At 39.1% G+C, this 15033-nt stretch overlaps 1 protein-coding gene and 1 pseudogene across 5 annotated transcripts in view; one reads left to right on the top strand and one right to left on the bottom strand.

Annotated features, from left to right (window-relative positions):
- The window catches only part of Nr2c1 (nuclear receptor subfamily 2 group C member 1), a 60082-nt gene extending 47349 nt beyond the window's left edge, over window positions 1-12733 (top strand). For 3 of the 5 annotated variants that reach the window (XM_029563093.1, XM_008832079.3, XM_008832078.3), the window contains 4 exons: window positions 75-214; window positions 3229-3366; window positions 6464-6569; window positions 10527-12733. In XM_029563093.1, coding sequence (XP_029418953.1) covers window positions 75-214; window positions 3229-3366; window positions 6464-6569; window positions 10527-10701 — 559 coding nt within the window. In that variant the 3' untranslated portion in view covers window positions 10702-12733. Of the gene's footprint in view, window positions 1-74; window positions 215-3228; window positions 3367-6463; window positions 6570-10526 lie in introns of those variants that run through there. The other 2 variants (XM_029563094.1, XR_003849383.1) reach the window with 2 other exon arrangements.
- Window positions 7906-9875, bottom strand: LOC103733277 (annotated as a pseudogene).
- Window positions 12734-15033: the final 2300 nt, after the last annotated feature.

Consider the following 15033-nt stretch of genomic DNA (forward strand, 5'->3'; position numbering starts at 1 on the left):
ACATGGATCAGTTGTAAAGTTTATAGCTTATTTTAGTAATATCTGATTTATGGTTTCGTTTCTGTTTTTGCCAGGCAAGAGAACAGCATATCGTTGGTAAGAGCATACTGGAATGAGCTTTTTACTCTTGGTCTTGCCCAGTGTTGGCAAGTGATGAATGTAGCAACTATATTAGCAACGTTTGTCAATTGTCTTCACAGTAGCCTTCAACAAGGTAAAAAATAACTTTGCTTATTACTTTTTCAGAGATATAGGAGGAGCCATCAGTTTTATAAAATGTTACGACCAGGGCTGGAGAGATGACTCAGTGGTTAAGAGCACTGACTGTTCTTGCAGAGGACCCCAGTTCAGATCCCAGCATCCACATGGCAGCTAACAATTGTCTGTAACTCCAGTTCCAGGGGGATCCAGTGTCCTCTTCTGTCCTCGGGTGCACTTACATACATGCAGGTGTAACTTAACTCATATACATAAAAATTTTTTTAAAAATATTATGACCAAAGTTAGATACCCTGATGATTATATTAATGTTTCGAGTATCAAAACCCTTTTAAAGATAATGTTTACATTTTGATAAATCCATTAATCATTTGAAGTATTTTTTTAATATTTTATTTATTTTTATTTTATGTGTATGAGTGTATTGCCTGCATGTACATGAGTGCACTCGCGTTGTACAATGCCACGGAGGCCAGAAGAGGGCTTGGCTTCGGATTCCCCTGGAACTGGAGTTAAGGACAATTCGTAGCCACCATGTGGGTGCTGGGAATCGAACCCGGGTCCTCTGCAAGGGCAGTCAGTGCTCTTAACCGCTGAGCCATCTCTCCAGCCCCCGAAATATTTTTAAATGAGAAAAACAACATGAGAGCTAATATATTTAAGTCTGCAGGGCTTCAGTAATCTAGCTTTTGTTGCCAAAATAGAATACATGAGACTGGGTTATTTATAAAGAAAGGTTTATTTTATTTTGGCTCCTGGTTCTGGAGGTGCAAGAGCCTGGAGCCCACATCTGCTCAGCTTCCAGCAAGAGACTCTTAATTGCAAACAGAAAATCAAGCAAGTGTCTGCAGGAGGCAGGACACATGGTACCAGCGGGCCAAGGAGTCAAACTTTCTTCTGTAACAACCTGTCTTTTCGAGAATGAGTCTAATCTTGTAAGAAAGACATTAATCCCTATTACAAGATTCACCTTCAAGCACCTTTGCCTCACAAAATAAATTCTAATGTGAATTTTGACAGGGACTTACCCTACCCAAACCATAGTATAGCTATTGCTGGCCAGCCCTGTGAATTTTTATACTTTTACATAGGAACTTAAAAATCTATATAGATAGAGATGATCAAATATTTAAACATTTGAACTTCTCTCCAATTTTAAAACTATCTTTCTTCATTATAAATCTTAGAATAACATGATAGGCTGGTTTTTATTTAATCCCGTAAGATGTATTCTATCACCTAAAGAGAACTAAAGCATGTGGGCATGGTGGTACACCCCTCGAATCCCAGTCCTGGTTCTGATCAAGGAAGCTCCTAAGTTTGAGGCCAGGATGGGCTACATAACCAGACCCTGCCTCCAAGAAATTTTTTTTTAAAAAAACAGAGAGAACTGAAGAGTTGTAGAATCCTTACTTTCTTTGTTCTTTTCTAGATGCCTCTTTCATTTAAGGAGACAGACAACCACAGATTTATAAACACCTTTAAAATGGCTTGTGACTAATTAAAATGCTGTTGCCTTTGAGTTCAGGAATACATTATACTTTAGTCACTATTTTCCATTCTTTAGCACATTCCATTCATTGGCTTTTTGTTTTGTTTTGTATTTGGGGTTAGTGATTTGGCTTTTGGAGATAACATCTCACTCTGTACTTGAAGTTCACCTGCCTCCTACACCTACTGCTCCACCCCAAGTGCTAGGATAGCAGATATACACTGTTCACTACTCCAGGCAGTTCCTCTTGTCTTCTCTCTCTTTCTTCTTTCCCTCTTTTTTTTTTTTTTTTTTTTTTTGCTTGAGACAAGAGGCAGAACCTCACCCTGTAGTCCAGCTCATCTAGAAGTCACTATGAAGCCCAGGCTAGCCTTCAGCTAACAGCTGTCCTCCTGCCTGTTTCCCAGGTATGGTGATTACAGGTGAGCACCACCGTGCCTGATTTTTTTTTTTTTTCTTTTTACACTGTTTTAAGTCCTCTGCTTCCTCATCATAAAGGACAGAAAAGTCACTGTAGACTCCACTACAGGAGAACAGCTAGCAGGCAGCAGCGCTTGTTCTTCTCGTTTCTCTCCTGAATCACTCTGTCTGCTCATGTGTTACACAGCCTGCCCTCAGGTAGCTGTGCTTCACTGTATACTCTGGATGTCCTTTATACATATCCCTTACAACAAAGTAGACTATTGTAGAAATTTATTCTCCTCAACTTTTCTTTGGTCTTGGCAGTGTGCTTTGCTCAACTTTTGTTTTTATTATACTAGTTCCTAGTTTGTTTGTTTGTTTGTTTTTTCTGGGTTGGGTGATACACGGTGTCCCTGTAGCCACAGCTGGCCTGGAACTCACTTCGTAGATGAGGCTTGTCTCAATCTCACAGAGATCTGCCTGCCTCTGCCTCCTGAGTGCTGGGATTAAAGGCCTGCACCATCCAACTAGTTTTCTAATTTTTAAAACTGAAAATGATTTTGCTCATTATTTTTCCAAACAAAGTAATCTTAAATTAAACCCTGTTACAAAAATTTGAGTCTTTCTCACTGTTTGTTTGTTTGTTTGTTTGTTTGTTTGTTTGTTTGCTGTAGCCCAGGCTGTCTTCAAACTCCTTAAGTACTGAAAGATGAACTTGAACTCGTGATCTTCCTGCCTCCACCTCCCAAATGTTAGGCTTGCAAGTGTGCACCAACTCACCAGGTTGTGTGTAGTGCTGGGGAACAAATCTAGGGCTTCCTGAATCCATGGCCATCTTTTGTACTTTGGCCGGCAATTTTTTCAGATGGATGCCTCTATGTCTTCTCATAGGTGTATCTTAAAAGAAAACATTACATTTGGGGTTTCACTACTGTATTTTTTTAAATGCTCTATATTGGAAGGCAGTTTGCTAGCTTCATCTATAATGGCAGCAATTTTGAATTTTAATTTAGAGATGGTTGGAGGCAGTGAAGAGAATGTTTATGAGAAGGAGATGCATTGGGTAAAAATGGTCAAATATTTGAGATGAAAATAAGAAGTGTTTGTTTTTGAAGATAAAATGTCACCAGAAAGGAGAAAATTGTTGATGGAGCACATCTTCAAACTACAAGAGTTTTGTAACAGCATGGTTAAGCTCTGCATTGATGGACATGAATACGCCTACCTGAAGGCCATCGTACTCTTCAGTCCAGGTAGTAAGCATTTACTTCTTTGATCTTTCTTTATTATTTATGCATTTTTGCTATTTTGAAATAGATTAGTGCTCCCTGTATAGGACAGGCTTGCCTAGAACTCTTGGCAGTCCTTCTGCCTCAACCACCCGAGTGCTGGGATTACAGGTATATGCCACAATGCCCAGAACATTTACCTCTGCTTAAAGTAAAATGTTTGAGATGTGTAGAAATTAGAAGTGTTATACACTGCAGGCAGCAGTTACCTTAGGAAAGAGTTTAGCAATTTTTCTTTCTTTCTTTTTTAATGTTAGTTATTATTTTTATTTTATGTGTATGAGTGCAGTACCTCTATGTAGGTGGGTATACCCATGTGGTACAATGCCCTCAGAGGTCAGAAGAGGGTGTCGGATCCCCTGGAACTGGAGTTACAGATGATTCTTAATGGCTATGTGGGTGCTAGGAATCAAACCCAGGTCCCCTGCAAGAGCAGCCAGTGCTCTTAACCACTGAGCCATCTCTTCAGCCCCACGAATTCAACAATGTTTCAAAGCGTTCAACATAAGGGGACTGGGAAGATGGTTCAGTGAGTAAAGTACCTACCAAGCAAGCATCAGGATCCCCAGAACTGATGGAAGAAGCGGGCCCAGTGGCATGTACCTGTAATCCCAGCGAGGAGACAGGCAGATCTCTGAAACTGTGGCCATCCAGTTTAGCCAGATGGATGAGCTCAGTGAGAGATCTTTTCTCAAAAACATAAAGACAGATTGCAGTGGGAGAAAAGACACCTGACATTTACCTCTGGTCTGCACACTCATGCACACACAAGTGCATGCACATAAGTACACACATGCGCATACCTACACTAACAAGTACATATACCACATACAGCATACCAAAAAATCCAGTAAAACATAAGCATATATTCCATTCCTCTTGACCCCAGAATATATATATATATATATAACATTCAGCACTAATTATAGGAGCCAAAAAGTGGAAATTGCATAATTGTCCTTCAATAGATGAATGAAGCAGGTATGGTAATACAAAATTGTAATCCCAGCACTTGAGAGGTAGAGACAGGAGGATCAACATTCAAGGCTAACCTTTGCCACATAGCAAATTTAAGGCCAGCCTCAGTTACATGAGACCCTAGCTCAAAAACATAAAAATAAAAAGACAAACTGGACTGATGAAATGGTTCAGCAGATGAAGGCACTTGCCGCCAAACATGACAACCTGAATTCCAATCCCTAGGACTCACATGATAGAAGGAAAGAACTGATTCCTGCAAATTGTCCTCTGTCATCCACAAGCATGTGTGTGCACGCGTGCACACACACATAATAAAAAAGAAGAGTTGTATGTATGTGATACATACAATGGAACATTATTAGCATAAAAAGGAATGAAATTCTAATGCATATTATAACTTGACATACCCTGAAAATATATATGAAATGAAGGAAGCCACTCACGTGGGCACACGTAATTGTTTGATCCCATTTATATAAAATAATTTTAGGCAGACCTGTAGAGGGGTATAGTTGGTAGAGTCAAGGAGCCAGGATATAGGGAGTGACTGCTACTGGGTAGGGGTTACTGTGGAGTCATAAAAATGTCCTACAACTACACTCTGGTGATGGTTGCACACTTTGTGAATATATTAAAAATTGCGTAATTTCAATTGAGGGATTTGAAGGATATTAGAGCTCTGAGTATGAAAGTGAAGGTTGGAAAAGCAGTGAAATGACATAGGTCTGTATTTCTAAGAAATCACTATTTGCATTCTTAGGTATACATCATTAAATGCCAGAATTGCAAGACAATCACAGCTGTGTAAGGAGTTAAATTCTCTGCATTAGTGTTGCAAACAGGGGTAGGCCTTTTACTTTTTCTGCTAGTCTCTAGTTTTCACAGACAGTAAAATGCCATTAAGGTCTTGTTCATTTGTGAATAGAAACTGACAGTTCTCAGAGGGTCTGCATTTTTTTGTTTTGATAGATATTTCTTCCCTGTGTGTTGTAATAAAATTATCTGAAGAAAGCTGCTTCTTCCTCTCAGTGATAACAAATAAGATAATTAAAACTTTTGTACTGCTTCTTGTACTCTTTCACATGTGGCTGGGATGTGACTCACTGTAGAGTGCTGATGTAATGTTTCACTTTATTAATAACTTGTGCCTCCATTTTTACTCATTCATTTTTTTCTTTTTGTGGTGCTGGAGGTTGACCCCAGCAAGCACTCTGCCACTTAGCCACCCTTCCACCCCAAGCGTCTCCATTTTAACACAGCCAGTTTGGAAACTTTATTTTCTTTAGGTACAAATTGAAAAGTTAGATATAAACTGATGAAGTTCTTTAAATATTTCTATTTTGTGAAATGCACTGACTTTTGAAATGTTTATGTAGATTATTTCATATTTCTGCATTATGATTTCTTTGATAGAGATAAAAGTGTTCATGTTTCATAATTTCATAGTACTTTTTTACTTAGCAACATTTGGGGAGTCCTTGTAAAAGTATAGGCTGTAATCTTTTTTTTCTTTTTTCTTTTTTTGTCTTTTTGAGACAGGGTCTCCCTGTAGCCCCAGCTGTCCTGGAACTCACTATGTAGCCAGGCTGGCCTTAAACTCACAGAGATCGCCTGCCTCTGCCTCCCGAGTGCAGGTATTAAAGGCATCTGCCGTCACCATCTGCCCTTAAAATGCTTTTTAAGGAAGCTGAGTCTTTCTGGTCATTTGTTGATGTTAAACACAAAATGGCTACTAGGTATGGTGGCACACAGGCCTTTAATCTCAGCACGCTGTCTCAAGGAGAAGAAGCAGTAAAAAATCCATTCTTTTACTTTTGAGAGAAAAGTACTTTGGCAACACTCAGTGGTGTCATTTTTTATTGGACGTTATAATATGCATAGTTATTAGTGTCTGCACTACAGTGTTGGCACGTGGTGGGTGTGTGTTCAGCAAGTGCTCATGGCATAAAGGAGCAAAGCTTTGTCTGGTGGGCTTTTCTATTTGAGTGAACTGTTTCTTCCACCTCTTTAGCCCCACATTCCATGTCATGTTAAATGAAAATTCAGAAATAGGATAATAGTACATTCTTTTATGTTTCAGACCACCCAGGCTTGGAAAACATGGAACAGATTGAGAAATTTCAGGAAAAGGCTTATGTGGAATTCCAAGATTACATAACCAGAACATATCCAGATGACACCTATAGGTATCTAAGTTAAATACTACTTAAAGTAGTAGGTTAAAGGTTTTGTTTGTTTGTTTGTCTGTTTGTTTATTTGGTTTTGTTTTAGGGTTTGGTGGGGTTTGTTTGTTTGTTTTGAGATAGGATCTCCTGTAGTATAGGCTGTTTTAGAACTCACTATGTAGCCAGGGTGGCCTTCAACTTCTGATCCTCCAGCCTCTGCCTCTGGAGTCGTGGGATAACAGGCTTGTGACATAAGGCCTTGCCTAAAAGCTTTTTAGTGAACCTATTTCTTCTTTTTTTCTGGGGGCAGGGTGGGAGGTTGAGACAAGGTCTGTCTATAATCCCAGTTGGCCTGGAACTCACTATATAGGCCAGGCTGGCCTTCATCTCAGAGATTTACATACCTCCACCTCCCAAGTGCTGAGATTAAAGGCATGCACCACCATTCTAACAGTAATTAAATATTCATTCAATCTTGACCTTTGAAATAGCTAATGCTACTGAAAGCAATACTGTGGCTGTGGATTAGCTTAAAGTTCCAGTGCTTGTTTACCATGTGTGAGGTCCTAGGCTTAGTTCTCAGCATCCCCAAAAGAAGAAGAAATAATAATAAATAGGGAGGGTCTGGGGCTTTGGTTTAGTGGCAGCACACATGGTTAGCATGTGCAAGCCCTGGATTCCATCCCTAGCACTAGAGGCAGGGAAAGACAGTGTGTTGGTACTAGGCTCTACATGTAAAAGCTAATGAGTGCTCACATTTTATATAGTAGAAGAGAGAGGGTAAGTAACTTGCTCAAAGATGCACAGTAATTGGCAGAGCCTGACTTTGAGCCAAGGGAGTTCAGTTGTAGAGCCCAGACTCTTCCAGTGAAATAATGAAATTTATAAATAAAAAGAGAGAGGAAAGAATGAATTAAACACTATTAAACCGGCATATTTAATTAACTTTGAAACATGGCCAATGAAAATTCTTCCAAGTTATTTTGGCCTTGCCAGTGTTCTTTGGGGTAGGAGGGAATCTTTTATTTATTTTCATTTTGTAGTAGAAAAAAATTATATATACATATTTTTTTTAATATGTGTATGCCTGCATGTAGGTGTCATGCAATGCCTGTGGAGGACAGAAGAGGCTGTCAGATCCTCTAGAACTAGAGTTATGGACAATTGTTAGCTGCCATGTGGGTGCTGGGATTCGAACCCAGGTCTTCTGCAAGAACAGCCAGTGTTCTTAACCGCTGAGCCTGTAGTAGAATATTTTATAACAGAAAGCTGCTGAAAACATTACATGCTAACAGAGACAATACAATACACAACTGGGGTTGGGGTCGACGGGGAAAACAAGGCAGAAGCCAAAGGGCTACACCAAGAGCCTCTCAATAGACTGCTGAGGGAACTAGAGCTGCTGCTTTAGCCAAGAGTCTTCTTTGATGGTGACAGAACCAGCAGCGACCGGCCTGGAGATCCCACAGGCCTGTCCTAGGACCTGCTTGGAGCACACAAACATGCAGAACATTCTTGTCTTCACACAGCAGCAGGAGGTGCTGGGTGATTTCCAAGGGCTCAGCATCTGCCGTCATCACAGTAAACTCTGATATACCCAGTTGAGGGTCTGGTGGCCTCCATGGCTCCTTTCCGAAGCTGCTTGTATACAGTTACATGACTGCTGAACAAGGTCTTGTAGTTTCTTGGTGAGGTGGGTATCTGCCAGAGGATAGGCCTTTGGAGTAAGTCTCCATCGTGGCTGCAGTCTGCTCTCGTTGCTGTTAGCCTACAACAGCCCACCTTACACAGGCCAGAACGCTGCCTTTTTTTTTAAATTTATTTTTTATTTTATTTGGTCTTTTTGAGACAGGGTCTCCCTATAGCCCCAGCTGTCCTGGAATTCACTACATAGACCAGGCTGACCTTGAACTCAAAGAGATCTGCCTGCCTCTACCTCCCAAATGCTGGGATCATAGGCATGCACCACCACGCCTGGCTTTTTTTTTTTTTTTTAATCAGCCACTTATATTTGGAGAAGGGACAGTATAGTAACACTATTAAACATACAGCTGTCTGAGCCAGAGAACCTGAACCTGGGTCTAAATCTTGCTTCTAACTGCATCATCTTGAGCAAGTTTTTTAACTTCTTTTTTCATTTGTTTTTTGAGACATTATCTCACTGTGTTGCCCTGTCTGGCTTCAAACTTAACCTGCTTCAGCCTCCTGAGTCACTGGGATGATAAGCATAGGACAACAAGCTTGCTGGATTTAGTGCCTTTCCTTCCGTTTCTGGATAATAATAGTATCCACTTTTCACAGTTTTACCAGGCCTCCTTACCCATGGCTTCAGTTGCCTGTGGTCAACCCTGGTTCAAAAACATTAAATGGAGAGTTCCAGAAAGTATTCATAAATTCCAAATTGCATGCTATTCTGATTAACATGTTGAAATCTCGCATTATCCGGTTTGGCCCTACCTTGGATGTGAATCCTCTCTTGTTCAACCTTGGATGTGAATCCTCTCTTGTTCAGTATTATCAGCACTGTAGATATAAAGCTTAGTGTATTACCTATGGTTTCAGGCATCTGCTGGCATCTTGGAACTTATTCTCCACAGACACATGGGTGGGGTGGAGGAGGACTACTGTATTATAAGGATTAATAAGTTAATGTATATAAACTGCTGAAAACCATCTCTATTATATAGTAAGGGCTACATGAATATATTTGCTCATAATAAACATTATTTAGCATAATTCTAGTAAAAGAACATTGTAGGGGCTGAGGATGTAATTCAATTGGTAGAGCACTTACCTAGAATGTATAAAGCCCTGGGTTTGATGCCTAGCACCATATAAACCAGGCATGGTAGCACATATCTGTAGTTCTAGCTCTCAGGAGGTGGAGGCAGGAGGATCAAGAGTTGAAGGTCATCCTCAGCTGCATAGAGAGTTTAAGGCCAACCTGGACTATATGATCCTGTCTCAAAAAACAAAGAAGAATATTGTACATAATAATGCTTTATAGATATTAAGTAATATCTATTTATAAACGAGTTGCATCAAGAAAATCAACCTTGATTTAGCTTACTAATTTTCCAATCCACTTAAAACTGTGAATGCAGCTCAGTTGGTGGGAACAAAAGGGAACTGGGTATTTTGAGGAACAGAATCCTTGTAAGGCTTTAGAAAAGAAAAAAGATACATGTATGACAAGGGTTTTTCTGAGTGGTTGTTGTGATTGCTCTTCAGTTTCCTAAACTTTAAGAACTTTTGTTTTACATCTCTCATTATTCAAGTGAATACATCATTTAAAATTTCCATCCTCTTTCATACACAGGCGGCCATTAGGTTGTGGGTAGGTACTTTGCATGTTCTGTTGCGCTCTCAAGTTTTTCACAGTCCTGCCTATAAAAATCTTTGAGCAACTTTTCAACTTAAATCCTTGAATATCCTTTTAAATTTAAAGTACACTTTCACACAGCCATGATCCTACTTCTATAAACCTTACTTCCTACATAGGAATTAATAGGAACCATTCGTGGGAAAGGCAGGGAGTAAGTGACTTATGCATTTTATCATAACTGGGGAGCAGTTGAATCGCAATTTAAACTCAGCTGCCTTTTTCCATATCTTCACTCTTCATAATAGCATCTGTTGCCTCATACCATTCCTGGTAGTGTTTTTGTTTTTGAAAAGAAAACGGTTATTGGGCCTCATGTGTTCAGATAACACAGAATTTTGCTGTCCTTACCATGTGAAATGAGTTGGGAAGCTGTTCTTAAGTGATCCTGACCCATGGTTTAATAACTTAGTTCCAAGGTCCTTAGAGCCAAGTGGGGGCAGCAGGGTTTGCAGGTCAGAGCAAGGCGTTCCTGTGGAGTCTCACAGGCTGCCTTAGTGTGCAGCTGGTGATCATTTATATGCAGAAATTGCTAGTACTTTCCTCCCAAGTCTTTCTCATTTACAGCCTGTTTTCCCTCCCCTTTTTGCTTTCAGGTTATCTCGACTACTACTCAGACTGCCAGCTTTGAGACTGATGAATGCTACCATCACTGAAGAGCTGTTCTTCAAAGGCCTCATTGGGAACGTACGAATTGACAGTGTCATCCCACATATTTTAAAAATGGAGCCTGCAGATTACAACTCTCAAATAATTGGTCACAGTCTTTGAAAACTGAGATCACAGTCCTATAAACTCAAATTTATTGTTCCTTCTCGGGACACAAGAAGAAACCAAATTGAACTGATTGCTTCCAGGGCATCTGGAAATGTTGACTTTAACAAATAACCAAAATTCAAGGTATTTTTCTTTTGGTTTCCTTGAGAAGAATTTTTTTAAGTGACTGGGCAGCCATCAGGAATAAGATTTCCTTGCCTGTCCTGTGTAAGTGAATATAAAATGGTATGAATTTATTCTTGGTGAATATAGCACCTAAAACTGTCTCCTCTTGACCATTTAAACTTTCTCATTCTATTTAATAAAACAAATAAATTGGTCTTTTTTTCCCTGAATTGTGTTCCATTCAATATTTAATTTCATTTGAGGTAGCATACCATGACCAACACACCTAAGCAGAACTTCCTTCTGTTTTATTCTTCCACAATGTAATCATTTTAATTACCATGTCAAAAGATTATTTTATGCTCAATGATATAATATTAGAAGTATAGGAAATAATAAATGACTATATATTTTTGGCTTTTATAAATATCAAGGTGCCCTTTAGCCTAGACCACTCATTGCTGGCAGTGAGACAAAGGCTGTTTGCAATTTTCAGTGTTGTATATTATTAGTTAGAAGCACTTTTTATTTATGTGGCAGAAAATTGGTTTTGAGGCTAGATGGGGAATCTTGTTTTAATATTTTGGGTTTACTGTGTTTTAAACATAGTAAAGACTGAGCCCAGAATGTTTCAGTATTTTAGAATAGGTATTAAAATTGTTGCTTGGGGCTGAAGAGATGGCTCAGTGGTTAAGAGCACTGACTGCTCTTTCAGAGGACCGAGGTTCGATTCCCAGCACCCACATGGTGGCTAATAACCGTCCATAACTACAGTTCTAGGGAATTTGACACCCTCTTCTGACCTCTGCAAGCATTGCACAACATGTGTGCACTTACATACAAGCAGTACACTCATACACATAAAAGTAATGAAGTATAAAAAATAAATAAAATCATTGCTTTTGCATTCCACAGAAAGCCCCTGATCTTTGTCTCTTCTCTGATCTGGGTTTTGGTCATTTATATTAGATTGTTCAAAAGACTCACCCATTTTGTTAAGTAATGGAATTATCGTAGCTTATCGGTCTTCACAATGAATTAAATAATTAATTTAAAGCAATTGATCATTTTTAAAGATGATATGCACTGATTTTTTTTCCTGTAAAGTGGAGGAAGGCTGCAAACCAGTGTAAGGAGTGGTCTGAACCCTCGTTATTGCTACAACTTAAGCATTTTAGACTCCTCAGTCTTCCACATTAGTGTGACAAGAAGCCAATTACTGTTGAATATTTCTTTGCTTCAATTGCATAATGAATTCTTTTGGTAAATCTATTCCTCACTTTGTTGATTTGTTTTGCTTTGCTTTGTTTTTAAGACAGAGTCTGACTCTGTAGCCCAGGCTGGCCTCAAATTTACAGTCATCTTCCAGCTTCTGCCTTCCAAGTGCTGAAATTACAGGCTTGCACCCTACTATTTGTTGATTTTTAAAACACAAATATGGAGATTTTAATGCAGACAGAGTACATTTTTTATAAAGATTTTTGCTGAAATTTTTCTAGGGGTTGGATTTTACTGATTAATTTATAGTAACAAGAAGTTTAAAAGTGTAATCTTGCAAACTTTATCAACTTACCGAGGGAGGTTTCTCCCCGATTTAAATTTGACAACAGCTTTGCTTGTAATTAACTGCTGGGAAAAGCTACATAGAGCATAAAATGCTCAAATGGAAAATTTCAGTAGGGCGTGTCCAGCCTGCAGCCTAACATGTTTATAGATGACAATGTCATATCACAATGTCAGAAGATTGGATACCTCTGCTACCTTTATAAACCCAAGATAGTAATCCTAGGATTCAGAAAAATAATCCTTTAAAGCAATGTATTAATGGTCAACTAAGATGTTTCTTTGAGATATTTTTCCTGTTTAAATTTGTAGTTATATTTGGAAGTGTTTTTAAAACTGTATTAAAATGTGACTTGCATTACAAATTTCTGTATCCTTCCAATGTACTTTATTTCAATGATGTTTTTATTCAGTGTTTGGATATCTTTCATGTCATACAGAAGGGAAAATAGCCCAGTGGTAGAACATGTGCTTAGCATTGGCAGAGCCCTGGGTTCAATTTCCAGTACCACAAAAAATTTTAAAAAACATGTCATCATTTAAGAGGAAAAAATAAGGGGCCAGCAAGATAGCTCAGTGAGTCAAAGCTCTTGCTATGAAAACTTGGCAACCTGAGTTTCATCCCTGGAACCCACGTAAGGGTGGAAGGAAAGGACTGACTCCACATGGGCACCATGGCTTACACATATGTGTGTGTGTGTGTGTGTGTGTGTGTGTGTGCAACTAGATACACAAAATAATAAAATTTAGTAAATCAATAAAAATAGCCTAAGTACCCATCAACAAGAGAATAGATGCATGGATTGCGGTATAGTCGCCCTATGTGTATAGAAAAAAAAAGCTAAAAACATACAAAAAGTTTAATTTGACCAGTTTGTTGGAAAAAGGCAAGTATTCTTAACTCTTACTTGCATATGTGGTAAAATCCAATGTTTAAAAAGCATGTGAATTCAGAATAATTGTGGATAATGGCTACTTCTGGAGAGGTAGGAGGAAGATGCAAATGGAGAAGGATATACAAAGAGCTTCAAAACTGTTGATAGTGTCTCAAGTACCAACTGCTTTGCAATAAGCCACCCCAAACCTATCAGTTTAAGCATTTATTTGCTCATGAATCTACAACATGGACAGAGCTTGGCAGGGACAGCCTCATTCCTCTCTCTATTCAGTCAGAGCAAGATTCACACAAAAGGCAGAGATTTAAATCTCTGTAGTCACTCACATGTCTGGAAGTTGTTAGTTGTGATTGACTGGGACTTCCAGTGGGACTGAAGCCAGGACATGTACATAATCCCTTTGTTTTGTTCCTCACCACTAATAGAGCGCCTCACCACTAAGCGTTGCTAGAGCAGGTGATAGCCATATCGCCTTTTCTTGCCTGCTATCAGACCGCCCCCTGTGTCTCTTCTGCTGCATTCTAGTCTTCAAAGAAACCATAAAGACTTGTACAGTTTCTCTCCACCTCAAGAGGAAGTGACCAGTCAGGAAGAACATGTGAAACTGGAAATATTCCAGCTCTTTGGGGAACAGATGTTGCATCTCACTTTCACCTAAAAGTCCAGACTAAGTGGCTGGAGAGATTGCTCAATAGTTGCTCTTCCAGAGGACCAGGATTCAGTTTCCAGCACCTATGTGGCGGCTAAAAACTGTCCTTAACTCCAGTTCCAGGAGATCCGATGCCATCTTCTGGCCTCCGTGAGCATTGCACAGAGAAGATATTACCAGGAAAAACAAAACAAAACCCCTGCAGACCACTCTCCCTGATGATTATTGATAAAAAAAAAAAAACCTCAAAATAATACTAGCAAGCTGAATTTCTTAGCACAATAAAAGGATTATACACCACAATAAAAAGGGATACTTTTTTTTTCCTGGAATACATGGATGATTTCATAAAAGTCTGTGTAATAGGATGAAGAACAAACACAACCTTGATACAGCAAAAAAGCATTTGACAAAATACTCTTACCCAGATGTGGTGCATGCCTATAGTCCCAGAACTTGGGAGGCTGAGGCAGGACAATTAAATGCCCAATTCAGAACCAACCTGGGTAACATAGCAAGATCTTAAAAAGGGAAAAACAGGGAGTGGTGGGAAGTGACAAAATACAGTTTGTCTCATGCAGAATACACATTTATGTGTGTGTGTACACACACATATGTATATGACATGAAAGAAGAGGGACTTTGGGGGAGAAACAGTCTCAGAAGGGAGTTGGGTGGGGAGGAGATAAGCACATCACAGTGATGCATATGCATGAACGTATCATAATAAAACCCATTACAAAAAATTTAGTGTTCTTTCATAACAAGCTAGGAATAGGACAAAATTAATACATTAAAACAGTATGTAAAAATCCACAGCTAACATTCAGTAGTAAAAAATGAAAATATTTTCCTCTGAGATTAGGATTAGGGGAGGACTGCTACTCCTAGTCAGCATAATACTAGAAGTCTTAGCCAGATTAATTAGGCAAGAAGAAGGAAATATACTCCAATATTGGAAGGGAAGAAGTAAAAATCAGCTCTGATCAGATTATGTAATCACATGCAGAAAACCCTAAAGGTTCCACTCCCCCGCCAAAAAATGATTAGAATTAAACAATCTCAAGACACAAAATCACCACAAAAATCTATTGTCTCTTTACACTAATGTTG

This window comes from Nannospalax galili, unplaced genomic scaffold (genome assembly GCF_000622305.1).
Source record: "Nannospalax galili isolate Female #2095 unplaced genomic scaffold, S.galili_v1.0 scaffold734, whole genome shotgun sequence".
Taxonomy (NCBI): Eukaryota; Metazoa; Chordata; class Mammalia; order Rodentia; family Spalacidae; genus Nannospalax; species Nannospalax galili.